General features: G+C 45.0%; 1 protein-coding gene across 4 annotated transcripts in view; it reads right to left on the reverse strand.

Moving 5' to 3' along the window:
* Positions 1-18,950, reverse strand: part of ctdspla (CTD (carboxy-terminal domain, RNA polymerase II, polypeptide A) small phosphatase-like a) — a 277,323-nt gene that overhangs the window by 42,248 nt on the left and 216,125 nt on the right. For all 4 annotated transcript variants that reach the window (XM_072254209.1, XM_072254206.1, XM_072254207.1 and 1 more), the window contains one exon: positions 2,723-2,779. In XM_072254209.1, the coding sequence (XP_072110310.1) occupies positions 2,723-2,779 (57 nt within the window). The remainder of the gene's footprint in view (positions 1-2,722; positions 2,780-18,950) is intronic.

The following is an 18,950-nucleotide window of genomic DNA, read 5'->3' on the forward strand; positions in this document are numbered from 1 at the left end:
CATTTTCAGAAGCAGGCTTGTCTCCAGCAGGCACTACGACTGCTTCCAAGTACAAGTAATCAAGAATAGGCCAACTAGAAGGCACACAGCCTATCCTGGATTACTTGAACCAGGTCTCAGTCTAATCATACGCTCTCCAATGGAAGACACCACTTGACAGCTGGCATTCGTCCTCTCCTGTTCTAGGATGCGAGTTAAAGCTAATCCCTTTATCTTATCAACAGAGATGTACTTGCATTAATATAAATGCCAATGAAATACACTTAAACTTGCCGATTTACACATACTGAGAAACTAACCAACGAGAGCCATCACTTGGATGACTCACCTTATCTTTTTACTCATTTTAATTTCATATTATGGTGGAAATATAATTATGTTTCTTTGCTCAGTCTTGTGTGTTCCCATGGTAACAGAGTTTACATTAGAGTGCCATTCAAATGGGAATTTAATAATTGTTGGTTATATTATAGCAGTGCACAGTATCTAAAGTGATAACTCCTCTATCAAAGTCCACCAGTTTCCAAGACATCACTATTTCATTTTGTCTATCGCAGTTCATCTGCTGGTGAAATCATCTTTTCCATGTTACCTTTATACTTGACTGTACCAATGCACTCCTGCCAACCTCCCAGCTTTTATAAAACTCAGCTTATCCAAAAATGAGGGAAGGAGGATGACAGACGATTTGATAGAGGTGTACAAGATGCTAAGAGGCACAGATTGAGTGCTACAGAGACTTTTCTTCCAGAACAAATAAAGCTAAAACAAGGAGGCATACTTCTAAGGTGATTGAAGGAACTTTTCGGGAGGAATGTCAGAGGTAGATCTTTTTTAAGCATAGAGAGTGATGGTTGTGTGGAACACCCTGCCAGGGGTGGTAGTAGAGGCATTGGGGGCATTTTAAGAAACTCATAGAAAATTGTAGAGCTCTGTAGGAGGCAAGTGTTAGATTGAGATTAGAGTAGGTTACAATCCTGGTGCCGTTCTGTAAGGAATCTCTGTTTGTCCTTCCCATGGGATGCATGGCTTTTCCCCATGTACTTCAGTTTCCTCCCAAAGTCTAAAGACGTACTGGGTAGGTTAATTGGTCATTGCAAATTGTCCCACAATTAGGTTAGAGTTAATCAGGATTGTGGGTTTGCTGGAGTGAAGTGAAGGGCCAAAAAGGCCTACTCCACGCTGTATTGCTAAATAAAAAAGGCTGGAACAACATTGTGGGCCGAAGGTTGTCTGAGTAGTTTCTGCATCAGCCCTGCAATCATACACTCAGTTACCAATCTCAGAGTGCCTAGATTTTAAAACTCTTATTGGACTCTCCCTTCACACATTCCTATCTCTGCAATCTAGCCGTACAATCCTCAAGTACCTGAGCACCTGTACTTTGTGGTCTCTTGCACAACCAATCCACCAGACCTCTAGTTCTAATGTCTGGAACTGACAAACTACTCTTTATATCTAACTAACAAGCTGCGATGAAGCAGAGGTGTAATTCTAGTCAGGAAACTAAAGGAAAGCTGTGACAGTATGAGGGTGCAGAGGAGATTTATCAGGAGGTGATATGAGGGGATCCTTTCTCAACCAGAATCGTGAGTATCTCAAACAAACTTCCAGAAAGTGGTGGATTGAGAGGCGCTGATAGCATTGAAGAAATGTTTAGACAGGCGCATGAATTGTCCAGGCATAAAAGGCAATGGTCCAAGTGTCGGAAAGATTAGAGGTCTAAAGATTGGCTTTATTTATCATATGTATAGTGAAACCCTTCGTGTTACATCAGTGACCACAGTCCGAGGATGTGCTGTGGGAAGCCCACAATTGTCACCATGCCTCCAGTGCCAAAATAGCACACCCACAACTAACCTGTATGTCTTTGGAACATGGGAGGAAACCAAAGCACCCAGAAGAAACCTCAGACATCATAGAGAGAACATACAAACTCCTTACAGACAGCAGCAGGAATTGAATCCTCATTGTTGACCTCTGGTGCTGTAATAGTGAATGTGCTAACCACTATGCTGCTGTGCTGCTCAAGATAGGATTAGTATGGATGGTCAGCACGGCAGTGCTGGGCCGAATGGCCCATTTCCACACCGGATGAATCCATGGTGAGATATCTGGTGGTGATGGTAAAGGAGAGAATCAGCAGTTCTCCTGTTACTCCCCAGGCCAGCTGACGACAAATACCTGTGCCTCACAGAACTTCGTATGGTTTAAAATTTCCCTTGCAATTCTACCATTTTTGGGAAATATGTTCCTATTCTAATCAGAACGAACTGCAGAAAAACAGGACCACACTTATTTATTCTCCCCCACTGCTCATTTTGTTTGTGATTTCACCTTTTCCATCTTTAGCTTTTAGTCCTCTATAATCAATTTATTTATTTAGAGATACAGAATGGAACACATCCTTTCAGCCAACGAACCGCACTGTGCTGAAACCCACCTATTTAATCCTAGCCTAATCAGAGGAGAATTTACAATGGCCTATTAACCTACTATCCAGTACGTCTTTGCTCAGTGGGAGGAAACCAGAACACCCGGAGTTCAAACTCCTTATAGAGGACACCGGAATTGAGCTCTGAATTTGGACGCTCTGTGCAATAGTGTCATGCTAACCAGTCTGCACAGAAAGATCAGATTCTCAGCCCCACCCATGCCAGCTTGAAGCACCATTTAACACTCTGATAATTAAGGCTCCAATATCTACTGTATGATTCCTTACCTGGTGAACTGTCCCATCTATCTCAACAGGAACAATGAAATCAGCATTGTTAATAGGCTGAAAATAAACAAAAAAGTTGTTATTATAAATCAGTTTAAAATGCAAAGTCTAATTCTGCTAAGGCAGTTTGACTACAAATGTTCATTATTTGAACAGGCTATCTCCAATGGACCATTATTTGCATTTGTCTCCCAGACAATATGATTAAACCTAAGAAGTTATGTGTTCACATTGCATTTTTCCTTTATTGCTTTCACTCCAATGATATTAAACCAGGAAATCTTAAAACATGTTTTCTAAATTGATTATTGTACCAGTGGGAGGTTGTCATTGCTAGGAAGGGGGAGGGTGGGGTGACAATGCAGACAAGCTCCTACTACCTATTAGATGTTCCCAATGGTGTGCCTATAAAATAGCCTCCGACAGCCAAGTACAGCTCCTGGACTTCATGTGTGGCTTAGCTACCAAGCCCAGCAGAAGTGTTCTACTGACAGGAGAAGGGCAAAGGTGGGTTACTGGTGCCTAAAACCAGTTGCTTTGGGCAGATGAGGTTTGTCAGCTGTGGTTGGCAGCTCACCTAGGAGAAGAAAAACTCTGATCATAAATCTCTGCTACCTTGCTCACAAGAAGGCTTCGAAAGTAAACCCTGAGGAAAAATCTGGAGCTTTAGTCCCTAAGGCAATCCTACATTGATCCAACACTGACTGGCAGCTCCTGTGGCCCTGCTGATGCCCATCTGCCATTTCTTTGGCTTCATCAGCTGGTGTGGAAGGGGAGCCTGCTGCGTGGACTACAGCTTGCTCTCCGTATCATACCGTCCTGGATTACGTTATAACGTAGACAGCTGGGACGCAACGTCCATGCGAGACTCCGACCAATGGAGGGCTTCACCAGTGTGACATACAGATAATGTTAAACCAGAGCTCCACAAATTCTTAGCTTTGCTGTTTGAGGTTAAATTGGTAAATTGGTTTATTACTGCCCATGTACCGAGACACAGTGAGAAAAACTTGTTTTGTATGCCATCCATACAGATTACTTCATTACAACAGTGTATTGAGGTAGTTTAAGGGAAAAGGCTAACAGAATGCAGAAACACAAGAGATTCTGTAGATGCTGGAAATCCAGAGCAACACATGCAAAATGCTGGAAGAACCCAGTAGGTCAGGCAGCATCTAAGGAAATTAGTAAACAGTCGATGTTTTGGGCTGAGATCCTTCTTCAAGATTGAAAAGCAAGGAGAAAGGCATTCTGGCATCTTCTCCCTTCTTTACCAGTCCTGATGAAGGGCCTCAGCCAGAAACATTGACTGTTTATTAATTTCCATTGATGCTGCCTAACCTGAGCTCCTCCAGCATTTTGCGTGTGTTGTACAGAATGCAGAATAAAGTGTTGCAGTTAACAGAGGAAGTGTAGTGCAGGCAGACAGTAAGGTGCAAGGCCATGATGAGGTAGATTGTGAGGTGAAAAGTTCATCTTATCCAACTGGAGACCACTCAAAAGTCTGATAACAGTGGGATAGAAGCTGTCCTTGAGCCTAGTGGTACGTACTTTCAGGCTTTTGTATCTTTTGACCAACGGGAGCAGGTAGAAGAGGGTAAGGTCTTCAATTATGTTGGCTTCTTTACAGAGGTGGTGAGAAGTGTAGACAGAGGTTAATTCCCAACTTAAACAACAGGAATTCTGCAGATGCTGGAAATTCAAGCAACACACATCAAAGTTGCTGGTGAACGCAGCAGGCCAGGCAGCATCTGTAGGAAGAGGTACAGTCGACATTTTGGGCCGAGACCTTTCGTCAGGACTAACTGAAGGAAGAGTGAGTAAGGGATTTGAAAGTTGGAGGGGGAGGGGGAGATCCAAAATGATAGGAGAAGACAGGAGGGGGAGGGATAGAGCCAAGAGCTGGACAGGTGATTGGCAAAAGGGATACGAGAGGATCATGGGACAGGAGGTCCGGGAAGAAAGGCAAGGAGTGGGGGGGGGAACCCAGAGGATGGGCAAGGGGTATATTCAGAGGGACAGAGGGAGAAAAAGGAGAGTGAGAGAAAGAATGTGTGTATAAAAATAAGTAACAGATGGGGTACGAGGGGGAGGTGGGGCATTAGCGGAAGTTAGAGAAGTCGATGTTCATGCCATCAGGTTGGAGGCTACCCAGACGGAATATAAGGTGTTGTTCCTCCAGCCTGAGTGTGGTTTCATCTTTACAGTAGAGGAGGCCGTGGGTAGACATGTCAGAATGGGAATGGGATGTGGAATTAAAATGTGTGGCCACTGGGAGATCCTGCTTTCTCTGGCGGACAGAGCGTAGGTGTTCAGCAAAGCGGTCTCCCAGTCTGCGTCGGGTCTCACCAATATATAAAAGGCCACATCGGGAGCACCGGACGCAGTATATCACCCCAGCCGACTCACAGGTGAAGTGTTGCCTCACCTGGAAGGACTGTTTGGGGCCCTGAATAGTGGTAAGGGAGGAAGTGTAAGGGCATGTGTAGCACTTGTTCCGTCTATATGGATAAGTGCCAGGAGGGAGATCAGTGGGGAGGGATGGGGGGGACGAATGGACAAGGGAGTTGCGTAGGGAGCGAACCCTGCGGAATGCAGAGGTGGTGGGGGAGGGAAAGATGTGCGTAGGGAGCGATCCCATTCCCAACTTGCCTTATTTATGTTTGAGCAATGGGTTCACAGTGGCAAGGAAATACTGCAGATGGGTGAACTGCTGGAGTGTGTGAATTCAGCCACACAGTGCTTGACCTTGACTGTAAAATCTTCACCCACCTGTCTCCTGACAAGCAGATCATTTGAAGACTTATGTACAAAGCCAATTTCACAAACAGAAAAACTGAGCAATGATCTGGCTTTTTTCATGTGGGATTGATCTGAGGGGTGAATGTGGGCAAGGAACTAAGAAAAACACCCATAACGGCTTGCACAAGTGTCCCACCATGCTGAATTTTCACTGATTTAAACCTCAGTCTGACTAATAAATAGTATCTCTTACAACTGGTCTTTATAAAATATGAGCTCAATAAGATCACAGTAAAAACATGCATCTAACAGGGCAGAATTATAGCAGTGGACTAGGGCTGGAGACCAAGGAGTGAAAGCAAAATAATCTTTCTATATAGACTATAGAGTTTTCAAAGTATGAAGACCATAAAACAAAAGAACAGGATTAGGCCATTAGGCCATTGCATCTGCTCTGCCATTCCATCATGGCTGATTTATTATCCCTCTCAACCTCATTCTCCTGCCTTCTCCTCATAACCCTTGATGCCCTGATTAATCAAGAACCTATCAGCCTCTGCTTTAAATGTACCCAACAACCTGGCCTCCACGGCTGCCTGTGACAATGAATCCAAAAGATTCACCACTCTCTAGCTAAAGAAATTCCTTCTCATTTCTGTTCCAAAGGGACATCCTTCTATTCTGACGCTGTACTCTATGGTCCTGGACTCCCCTCTCTACAGGAAACAACCTTTCCTCTTTCAAAATTCCATAGGTTCCCGTGAGATCCTCTCATTGTTCTAAGCTCCAGTGAGCACAGGCCTAGAGCTATCAGACGCTCAAAGGATGTGGCAGAGACGAGTACAGTTAAGGACATCTCCTCTACACCTACCTCCAAGCACCTTAAACCTGTGCCCTCTTGTGCTTGCCATTTCAGCCCTGGGAAAAAGCCTCTGGCTATCCACACAATTAATGCCTCTCATCATCTTATACACCTCTATCAGGTCGCCTCTCATCCTCCGTCTCTTCAAGGAGAAAAGGCCATGTTGAAGACTGCGTCAATGAAGGTTGCTGCTTGAGGTCAGGTATCAGGACACTGTGCAGCTAAAATGCAAATGCCCAGTATCTGACTGGTAATCCTGATGACAGCACAAAGGCAACTGCAGAGCCAGGTGAGGGCGCTCCATACTCGCTCAAGAGCAAGATGCCATTTGATATTTGCCAGATAGTGGCCACTCCTGCAGGACTTCCACAGCACAGTGTCATGGTAGCTATGTGCTTCAAAATCAGGCCTTCCAGTTCACCCACAGAGCTGGAGTCTGTAATAGTGGGGAAATATCTGAACTGATTTTTTCATTAATGTTAATCATTCAAGTTATTTTGGGTAACGGCTCCTGAAGTTCTCCCTCATTAAATATTATTCATTTAACTACAGAAAGTGAAGGTGAAGGAGAAGACAGGAACATAGAACAGTACAGCACAGGAACAGGCCCTTCGGCCCACAATGTTGTACAAATCCAAATCAAATGGCCAACTAATCTCTTCTGTCTACACAATGTCCATATCCCTCACATTCTTGTGCCTATCTAAACATCTGTTAAACGTTTCTCCCTCTACCACTACCCAAGACTGTACATTCCAGGCACACATCACTCTGTTTAAAAAAACTTTCCCCTCGCATCTCCTCTCAGGAGAATGGGGCTGAGAAGGATAATAAATCAGCTACATTAAGAACGGTGGCGAAGTCTCAGTGGGCCGAATGGCCTCATTCTGCTCCTACGTCTTATGGTCTTTTATGGGGGATGCCACAGCTTTAGTGCAATCGGCATTCATTTAAACCTATGAAGGTGAGGCAATGGTAGATTGGAAACTAAATTAAGAGGTGCAACAGTAGAGAAACAACAGTTAACATTTAAAGATGTAATACATTTTTTTTCAAATTAATTTATGTCCTGTATTAACTAGAGTGTACAACAATGAAGGGGGATATCTTTGAAACCTATCAAATATTAAAAGGTCTGGACAAAGTGGATGCGGAGAGGATGTTTCCTATAGTGGGGGAGTCTGAGACCAGAGGGCACAGAGTCAGAATTGAGGGACATCCACTTAGAATAGATGAGGAAAAATTTCTTAAGCCAGAGGGTAATGAATCCGTGGTACTCATTGCCAAGAACAACTGTGGAGGCCAAGTTATCAGTACACTTAAAGTGGAGGCTGAGAGGGTCTTGATTAGTCAGAGCATCAAAAGTTACGGGGAGAAGGCAGGAGAATGGGGTTGAGAGGGAAAATAAATCAGACATGATGGAATGCATTGCAGACTTGTTGGGCTGAATGGCCTTATGGCACAAAAGCCTGAGAGGAAAAGTGCTCCTACTATGTCTAATATGAAGTTAGTATTAGAACAAAGGAAAAATACTAGAAATAAAAGCAAAATCTAAGAAATAAAAGTAAGATTAAAGATGGTGCCAGTTTTTGCAGATCCAGACGGCTTTTTCCAAATTCATCCAAGAAACAGCTTATTCTTCTTCTCATACACCTTTCTTTTCTTTTCAAGGTGGTTGGGATTCTGTTAGAGACTGTAATCTACAGTTCAAACTATGGTTCTTTGCAAGCAATGGGGTTTTGAACTGTGCAGCCTGGCACTTCGCTGTCTCCAGGAATGACTTGGATGGTGTGCGCCTTTGGGGAGCAGCCCCACAGATAATCCAGTTCCTCACCAAATGAAGCATCACGGGAGACTGAAACATTGAGACAGCAGGTAGTATGTGCTGCCGTTGGAAGAAGGCCTCTGTACTCGAGTGATTTCCGCCCCCCCCCCCCCCCGCCCGATGGAGTGAGAGTCTGTCAGTCCCTGAGACGGGGGGCTTGGAGAAGCGATGCAAAAGACTGTAACATCGGAACAGCAAGCTGCTGGTCTCTGCACTTGATGCAGGAACAACCTCTCTCCCCCCTCGATGGAGAGAGCCTGTCTGAGAACCAGGGTATATAGTTTTTGATGGACTCCAGATCAATGTCTCTTTTGGGGCTTTTGCTATTTCTTGCACGGTGGGGGGGGGGGGTTGTACTTCTGCTGGCACAAGTGGGGGAAGGGGGTTTCAGGGTTCTGATAGTTCTATCATTTATTCAATGGGATTTCTTTTTTGGTGGATGTCTGTGAAGAGTAAGAATTTTATGTTGTATACTGTATACCTTCTCTGAGATTAAATTGAACTATTTGAACCATTTAATTGGGCAAAAAGAGAATGACTGCATTGACTAAGGGAAAGTAGAATATACGAGTGAATTAACTAGAAATAAATGCAGACTAAAAATTCCATACATACGTAAAAAGGAAGAATTTAGCAAATGTTAATACAAGTCCTTAACAAACTGAAACAGAGAATTATATAGGGATTAAGGAAGAACCAGTGAAGTTAAAAGAATGCTTTGCATTTCTTCACAGAAGATACAATAAACTGGTGAATCTGTGAAGATATCGCACTGCAAGTGAAATTCCTGGGCAGGGGAAAGAGATACCTGTAGGAGCAAGAAAGGAACGAAGATTTAGCAGATTGATGTTGGGATGGAGATTTTGTCCCAAGAGCAGACTCGGCCTATAGAGTTAAGTGAAGCAGAATACTCAGGGATTAGATTTCCCTGTCAGACTGTCTAGAACCAGGGGTCAAAAAGAGGCTAGCTTTCCTAGACCCATGTTAAGAAATTCCTTTACCAAGATCACACTAAATCATTGGAACTCACTACCACCAGCAGTTGTGGAAATCAGCGACACTAAGCATATTCAAGTCAGAATTCAACGATCAATTAGCTTTAATAGAGGCTAGTATAAGAAAGTGGCACTAAGGTAAAAGTTTTTATGTAAATGGCTAAACAGGCAGAAGGAGGGGACAGAAGGACAGATTTTTGCTTCTGTTTATTCATATCTTTAAAATAAGTTTTACATTTCTATAGTAATTTACTATCCTCCTGGAAAATTCCAAAATGCTTAAGAGTTAATGCATTATTTTTACAGTATGGTCATCATTGTAAGGTAGAAAACATGGTAGCCAGTTTGGTCACTGCAAGGCCTAAAACAGCAACGTGGCAGTGTTCAGATAATATGCTTCAGTGATAAATTATGGCAAGGACAATACCTCCTGCTTTTCAAAATAGTTCACCTCATCCTTTCAGCTCCCCTGCTTGGAGGTCGTTGACCAGTGGTGTCCTGCAGGAATCTATTCTGGGGCAGCTGCTGTTTGTGATTTTAATAAATGATTCAGATGAGGAATTGGAGGGGTGGGTTAGTAAGCTTGCAGATAACATAAAGGTTGGTGAAGTTATGGTTAGTGTAGAATGTGGTCAATGGAATATAGACAGGATGCGGAGCTGGGCTGAGAAGTGGCAGGTGGAGTTCAATCCAGAAAAGTGTGAAATGACTCACTTTGGTAGGTCCAATTTGAAGGGTTAATGTCAGTGTGGAGCAAGAGGGATCTTGGTACCACTTCAATGGATCCCTCAAAGTTGCTGCGCAAGTTTACCAGGTGGTTAAAGAGGCTTGCGGTGCATTGGTCTTCATTAGTCGGGGAACTGAGTCCAAGAGCCACGAGGTAATGTTGCAGCTCTAAAACAAATTGTGGTTAGACCACACTTGGAACATTTTGTTTAATTCTGGTCACTTCATTATAGGAAGACTATGGAAGCTTTAGTAAGGAGACAGAGGAGATTACCAGGATGCTATGTGGATTGGAGAGCATGTCTTATAATGATAGGTTGGGTGAACTAGGGCTTTTCTCTTTGGAGTGAAAGAGGATAAGAAGTGACTTGATAAAGGTTATAAGATGATAAGAAGCACACACCAAGAAATCAACCAGAGACTTTTTCCCAGGGTGGAAATGATTAACACAAGGGAGTATAATTTCAAGGTGGTTAGAGGAAAGTGTAGTGGGGATGTCAGAGGTGAGTTCTTTTTATATAAAAAAAAAAGTGGGGTGGGTATGTGGAACACACCATCAGGGATGGTGATAGAGGCAAATATATTAGGGATATCTAAGATAGGCACATGCATGATAGAAAAATGGAGGGCTATGTGGAGAGGCAGGTTAGATTGATCACTGAATAGATTAAAAGGTTGACATAACATGGTGGGCTGAAGGGCCTGCTCTGTTCTATACTCATCTGAGAAAGCAGACATCTCAGTACTGCAGTTTGGGTGAAACACTATCTCATTCTGTCAATGGTCTACAGGACTGTCTTGTGCATTTTTGGGTTTAAGTATCTGGAATGAAGAAGGGAAGTACAATGTTCATAGATCTACAGCCGATAAGGCACAAGTAAAGATCAATGGCTTTTGTCAGGGCTTTATCCTGCACAACGAAGGGAGCAGTGACTGAAACCATAAGACATAGGAACAGAATTAGGCCACTCAATCATCGAGTCTGCTCCACCATTCCATCATGGCTGATTTATCCTTCACAACCCCGTTCTCCTGCCTTCTCCCCGAAATCATTGACACCCTACATAATCAAGAACCTATCAATCTGCGCTTTAATTATACCCAATAACTTGGCCTTCACAGTCATCTGTGGCAACAAATTTCACAGATTCTTCACCCTCTAGCTAAAGAAATTCCTCCTCATCTCTGTTCTTAAGGATCGTCCTGCTATTCTGAGCTGTGCCCTCTGGTCTTAGACTCCCCCACTATAGGAAACTGAGATAAATATGTTCCACAGTTCATAGGTTTGAGGAAAGGAGATGATCAAGGATCAACTTTATTCGGCACATACATTTACAAGTATTAGGAATTTGCTGTGGTGTGTGGGCCAACTTGCAACAAAAATCTACAACAGTCAACAATAATAAAGAAAAACAATTACATAAAGTCAGAGGTTAATGTACAGATATGGAATAAAAAGTGCATAAATAGCAGCATGTATCTACAATATAAACAACATTATAAAAAGTGCTTTAAAGTGTTTACAGGGGTAATAGATAGAGGGGGTAGGGTGGGGCTAATCAGATTAACTGCATGTAGGAAGGGACTTTTAAAATAGTATTCTTTTTGTTTTCATAGCCCTATAACACTTTCCAGCAGGGAGCTTTTGAAAAGGGCAATAGGTAGGGGTGGGTAGTGTCTGTAAAGATTTTTCCTGCCCACTTCTTTGTCAACCAAGAGGGTACTGAGAGGACATATAGCCTAGTTCAGAAAGTGACAACCGTAATCAAGAAACAAAATGTAGGAAGAAGGTCTGGAATACTGAAGTGGGGCTGTGGGGGGCGGCAACGTAATGAGAGGGGCATCATCAGCAGCCCTACCATCAAAACAGTGCAGCATCAGTTTTCTCAAGAGAAAAGATGTGTGCATTAAACCTGTTCACAGTTGCGGATAGAAACACAGAAAACCTACAGCACAATACAGGCCCTTCGGCCCACAAAGCTGTGCTGAACATGTCCCTACCTTAGAAATTACCTAGGGTTACCCACAGCCCTCTATTTTTCTGAGCTCCATGTACCTGTCCAGGAGTCTCTGAAAAGAACCTATCATATCCGCCTTCACCACCGCCGCCGGCAGCCCATTCCATAAACTCACCACTCTCTGCGTAAAAAACTTACCCCTGACATCTCCTCTGTACCTACTTCCAAGCACATTAAAACTGTGTCCTCTCATGTCAGCCATTTCAGCCCTGGGAAAAAGCCTCTGACTATCCACACGATCAATGCCTCTCATCATCCTATACACCTCTATCAGGTCACCTCTCATTCTCCGTCACTCCAAGGAGAAAAGGCTGAATTCACTTAACAACACACATCAAAGTTGCTGGTGAACGCAGCAGGCCAGGCAGCATCTGTAGGAAGAGGTGCAGTCGACGTTTCAGGCCGAGACCCTTCGTCAGGACTAACTGAAGGAAGAGTGAGTAAGGGATTTGAAAGTTGGAGGGGGAGGGGGAGATCCAAAATGATAGGAGAAGACAGGAGGGGGAGGAATGGAGCCAAGAGCTGGACAGGTGATTGGCAAAAGGGGATACAAGAGGATCATGGGACAGGAGGTCCGGGAAGAAAGACAAGGGGGGGAACCCAGAGGCTGGGCAAGAGGTATATTCAGAGGGACAGAGGGAGAAAAAGGAGAGTGAGAGAAAGAATGTGTGTATAAAAATAAGTAACAGATGGGATACGAGGGGGAGGTGGGGCCTTAGCGGGAGTTAGAGAAGTCAATGTTCATGCCATCAGGTTGGAGGCTACCCAGACGGAATATAAGGTGTTGTTCCTCCAACCTGAGTGTGGCTTCATCTTTACAGTAGAGGAGGCCGTGGATGGACATGTCAAAATGGGAATGGGATGTGGAATTAAAATGTGTGGCCACTGGGAGATCCTGCTTTCTCTGGCGGACAGAGCGTAGGTGTTCAGCAAAGCGGTCTCCCAGTCTGCGTCGGGTCTCGCCAATATATAAAAGGCCACATCGGGAGCACCGGACGCAGTATATCACCCCAGCCGACTCACAGGTGAAGTGTTGCCTCACCTGGAAGGACTGTTTGGGGCCCTGAATAGTGGTAAGGGAGGAAGTGTAAGGGCATGTGTAGCACTTGTTCCGCTTACACGGATAAGTGCCAGGAGGGAGATCAGTGGGGAGGGATGGGAGGGACGAATGGGTGGGATCCCGTTGGAGGTGGCGGAAGTTACGGAGAATAATATGTTGGACCCGGAGGCTGGTGGGGTGGTAGGTGGTAGGACATCAACCGTCTCGACTTCACCGCACCTTGTCCCCATTCCAACCTCACTCCTTCCGAACGCTCTGCTCTCCACTCCCTCCGCACTAATCCTAACCTTATTATTAAACCCGCCGATAAGGGGGGTGCTGTTGTAGTCTGGCGTACTGACCTCTACCTTGCCGCGGCACAGCGACAACTCGCGGATACCTCCTCTTATTTACCCCTCGATCGTGACCCCACTAAGGAGCACCAGGCCATTGTCTCCCATACCATCACCGACTTTATCCGCTCAGGGGATCTCCCATCCACTGCTACCAACCTTATAGTTCCCACACCCCGCACTTCCCGTTTCTACCTCCTACCCAAGTTCCACAAACCTGCCTGTCCTGGCCGACCTATTGTCTCAGCTTGCTCCTGCCCCACCGAACTCATTTCTGCATACCTCAACACTGTTTTATCACCCCTTGTTCAATCCCTTCCGACCTATGTTCGTGACACTTCTCGCGCTCTGAAACTTTTCAATGATTTTAAGTTCCCTGGCCCCCACCGCTTTATTTTCACCATGGATGTCCAGTCCTTATATACTTCCATCCCCCATCAGGAAGGTCTTAAAGCTCTATGCTTCTTTTTGGATTCCAGACCTAATCAGTTCCCCTCTACCACCACTCTGCTCCGTCTAGCGGAATTAGTCCTTACTCTTAACAATTTCTCCTTTGGCTCCTCCCACTTTCTCCAAACTAAAGGTGTAGCTATGGGCACCCGTATGGGTCCTAGCTATGCCTGCCTTTTTGTTGGCTTTGTGGAACAATCTATGTTCCGTGCCTATTCTGGTATCTGTCCCCCACTTTTCCTTCGCTACATCGACGATTGCATTGGCGTTGCTTCCTGCACGCATGCAGAACTCGTTGACTTTATTAACTTTGCCTCCAACTTTCACCCTGCCCTCAAGTTTACCTGGTCCATTTCCGACACCTCCCTCCCCTTTCTAGATCTTTCTGTCTGTCTCTGTCTCTGGAGACAGCTTATCCACTGATGTCTACTATAAGCCTACTGACTCTCACAGCTATCTGGACTATTCCTCTTCTCACCCTGTCTCTTGCAAAAACGCCATCCCCTTCTCGCAATTCCTCCGTCTCCGCCGCATCTGCTCTCAGGATGAGGCTTTTCATTCTAGGACGAGGGAGATGTCTTCCTTTTTTAAAGAAAGGGGCTTCCCTTCCTCCACTATCAACTCTGCTCTTAAACGCATCTCCCCCATTTCACGTACATCTGCTCTCACTCCATCCTCTCGCCACCCCACTAGGAATAGGGTTCCCCTGGTCCTCACCTACCACCCCACCAGCCTCCGGGTCCAACATAGTATTCTCCGTAACTTCCGCCACCTCCAACGGGATCCCACCACTAAGCACATCTTTCCCTCCCCCCCTCTCTCTGCATTCCACAGGGATCGCTCCCTACACAACTCCCTTGTCCATTCGTCCCGCCCATCCCTCCCCACTGATCTCCCTCCTGGCACTTATCCGTGTAAGCAGAACAAGTGCTACACATGCCCTTACACTTCCTCCCTTACCACCATTCAGGGCCCCAAACAGTCCTTCCAGGTGAGGCAACACTTCACCTGTGAGTCAACTGGGGTGATATACTGCATCCGGTGCTCCCGATGTGGCCTTTTATATATTGGCGAGACCCGACGCAGACTGCGAGACCCGACGCAGACTGGGAGACCGCTTTGCTGAACATCTACGCTCTGTCCGCCAGAGAAAGCAGGATCTCCCAGTGGCCACACATTTTAATTCCACATCCCATTCCCATTCTGACATGTCTATCCACGGCCTCCTCTACTGTAAAGATGAAGCCACACTCAGGTTGGAGGAACAACAGCTTATATTCCGTCTGGGTAGCCTCCAACCTGGTGGCATGAACATTGACTTCTCTAACTCCCGCTAAGGCCCCACCTCCCCCTCGTATCCCATCTGTTACTCATTTTTATGCACACATTCTTTCTTTCACTCTCCTTTTTCTCCCTCTGTCCCTCTGAATATACCTCTTGCCCATCCTCTGGGTCCCTCTCCCCTTGTCTTTCTTCCCGGACCTCCTGTCCCATTATCCTCTCGTCTCCCCTTTTGCCTATCACCTGTCCAGCTCTTGGCTCTATCCCTCCCCCTCCTGTCTTCTCCTATCATTTTGGATCTCCCCCTCCAACTTTCAAATCCCTTACTCACTCTTCCTTCAGTTAGTCCTGACGAAGGGTCTCGGCCTGAAACGTCGACTGCACCTCTTCCTACAGATGCTGCCTGGCCTGCTGCGTTCACCAGCAACTTTGATGTGTGTTGCTTGAATTTCCAGCATCTGCAGAATTCCTGTTGTTTGAATTCACTTAACCTATCCTCATAAGGCATGCTCCCCAATTCAGGCAACATCCTTGTAAATCTCCTCTGCACCCTTTCTATGGTCTCCACATCCTTCTTGTAGTGAGGCGAACAGAACTGAGCACAGTACTCCAAGTGGGGTCTGACCGGGGTCCTATATAGCTGCAACATTACCTCTCGGCTCCTAAACTCTATCCCACTATTGATGAAGGCCAATGCACCGCATGCTTTCTTAACCACAGAGTCAACCTCCACACTGCCAAGAGTCTTACCATTAATACTATATTCTGCCATCATATTTGACCTACTAAAATGAATTATCTCACACTTTTCTGGGTTGAACTCCATTTGGCACTTCTCAGTTTTGCATCCTATCAATGTCCCGCTCTAACCTAAAAGACTAAATCTAAAAGACAGCTTTCAAAAATGATAACAATTTCCCAAGATTGAGCATCAGAAATCCCACTTTTAAGCAACAGTTTGATTACAGAACAGCAAAGGAAAGACGCCCTTCGGACCACAATGTCTGCACTGAAGACGCCAATTTAAATTAAATCTCTGCCTGTACATGAGCCACACCCCTTCATTCATGTGTCTATCTAACAGCCTCAAGCTCCTGCTTCCATCACTCTTCACAGCAGCCCATCCCAGACAACTACCACTGTGTGGTGGAAAGAATGATTCTGACTGTCTATCCTGTCTATGCCTCTCATAATGAGGTGAACCTGTGGAATTCTTTGCCACAGGCAGCTATGGAGGCCAAGTCTTTATGTATATTTAAGGCAGAGGTTGATAGATTCTTGATTGATCAGAGCATGAGGGGTTACAGGAAGAAGGTAGGAGATTGGGGCTGAGAGGAAAATTAGATTAGCCATGATAAATTAGTGGAGCAGACTCAATGGGCCAAATGTCTTAATTCTGCTCCTATATCTTAGGGTCTTATTATCCTATAAACTTCTATCAGATCTCCCTCAGCTGCCAACACTCCAGACGAAATTATCCAAATTTGTCCAATCTCTCTCTCCACAACTCATGCCATCTAATTCTGGTGAACCTTCCAATGTATGTCGCATCCTGACCAACTCACCACAGCAAATTCCTAATACATATAAACATACATGGCAAATAAAGTTGATCCTAGATTCTCTTCGGTATCCTTTTCAAACCTCCACATCTTTCCTGTAATCGGGCAAACAAAATTACACACGAGCAAGTGGATTTATCCAGCTGCTCCATAAATAACTTATTGACTATTATATTCAATACTCTGACCAATAAAGGCAAGCATGTGGATCGCCTTTATTGTAAGACCATCAGACATTAGAGCCAAATTAGGTCCTTTGTCCATTGAGTCTGCTCCACTGTTTTATCGTGGCTGATTCATTTTTCCTCTCAGCTCCAATCTCCTGCCTTCCTCCCCATATCCTTTCATGCCCTGACCAATCGAGAATCTATCAACATCTGCCTTAAGTGTAAATAAAAACTTAGCCTCCACAGCTGTTTCCATGAATTCCACAGATTCACCACTCTTTGGTATCTCTGGTTATCATCCTAAAAAATTTACTCTGAATTTAATGAATTATTACTGGATGCTTTATATTGTTCACCTAAGTAAAAGGGACTGAAGTCAGGCTGAGAAAATGGACCTGCATGCATACTGTACAAGAGCTCTGCAGTGACCAGTGAGTTTACGAAAAGCAGCAGAACAGTTTCATCTGAGTGTGTTCAGTTCCTCCGGTTCTTGGAAGAGAATGACCAGGGAAAGGGTGAAGCCAGAGAAAGCAGGATCTCCCAGTGGCCACACATTTTAATTCCACATCCCATTCCCATTCTGACATGTCTACCCACGGCCTCCTCTACTGTGAAGATGAAGCCAGACTCAGGTTGGAGGAACAACACCTTATATTCCATCTGGGTAGCCTCCAACCTGATGGCATGAACATTGACTTCTCTAACTTCCGCTAATGCCCCACCTCCCCCTCGTACCCCATCCGTTATTTATTTATATACACACATTCTTTCTCTCTCTCTCTCCTTTTCTCCCTCTGTCCCTCTGACTATACCCCTTGCCCATCCTCTGGGTTTCCCCCCCTCCCCCTTTTCCTTCTCCCTGGGCCTCCTGTCCCATGATCCTCTCATATCCCTTTTGCCAATCACCTATCCAGCTCTTGGCTCCATCCCTCCCCCTCCTGTCTTCTTCTATCATTTTGGATCGCCCCCCCTCCCCCTCCCACTTTCAAATCTCTTACTAGCTCTTCCTTCAGTTAGTCCTGACGAAGGGTCTCGGCCTGAAATGTCGACTGAACCTCTTCCTAGAGATGCTGCCTAGCCTGCTGCGTTCATCAGAAACTTTGATGTGTATTGCTTGAACTTCCAGCATCTGCAGGATTCCTCGTGAAAGGGTGAAGCCGATTGGCCACCATAGAAATGGATCTGGTACGTACAAAGCACGTTTGTGGAATGGAAAAGGCATCGCATTGTGATCTCCCTACAGGCAATGAAGTGATCTCTATCAGCACCTATAGAACTTTAAGGGAAGCATGGACAAGATCCTTTGACTCCAGACAGTTAGGAGGTGGTGATTTAATAAGGATACTTACTTACTTGCTGCTCATTACGCTGATGGCATTTAGGGCAGCAATGAAGGTCCTCCATCTCTGTCTGTATAGAAGGATTCGTCATTGCTGTTTCTGTAACAATTTTGTTTTACCAGTCAGGATTGTTAACCCTGAGCTGAACCACTGAACCTGAAGGACCGGTGGACCACTCTTTGTCTGGCCTCTACCCTTTGATCTGTTTGGCATGGGTGACCTTACCAAGAGCCAATGAACAAGGCCCTGAATCCAGACAATAGTGCTCTCCAGGTCATTGAGGCATGCAAGCCTCCAAACTCTATGACAAGGTTATGGTCATACTGGAGGATTTAATCAGGATATCTAAAAGTTACTTAAAAAGATTTAGAGTCATATAATCCTAAAGCATAGAAACAGACTCTTCCGCCCATCTAGCCCTGCCAACCTGCTCTTCTGACTAGTCCCATTTACCTGCACCCGGACCATTGGCCTCCATACCCCTCACATTCAAACTTCTGTGACTTGTTACAATTGAATCTGCATCTACCACTTCCTCTGGCAGCTTGTTCCATATTCTCACCACTGTCTCAGTGAAGAACACCACCCTCAGACTCTCCTTAAATATTTCACCTTTTAACCTCAACCTATGACCTCGAATTCTGGTCTCACTCAACCTTAGGGGAAAAAGCCTACAAGCATTCACATGATCTATACCCCTCATCAATTTATAGAGAGAAATTGTTGTTTTCTTCTGGAAATAACCAGAACAAACCAGCCTGCAAAGATGTTAGGAGGCACTTCTTCACACAAAGGACAGAGGAAATCTGGACCTCCATCTCCAACAGAAAACTAGGTCTATTGAAATTTTTAAAGCTATGATAAACAG

The sequence above is a fragment of the Mobula birostris genome, chromosome 3, assembly GCF_030028105.1.
Source record: "Mobula birostris isolate sMobBir1 chromosome 3, sMobBir1.hap1, whole genome shotgun sequence".
NCBI classification, from domain to species: domain Eukaryota; kingdom Metazoa; phylum Chordata; class Chondrichthyes; order Myliobatiformes; family Myliobatidae; genus Mobula; species Mobula birostris.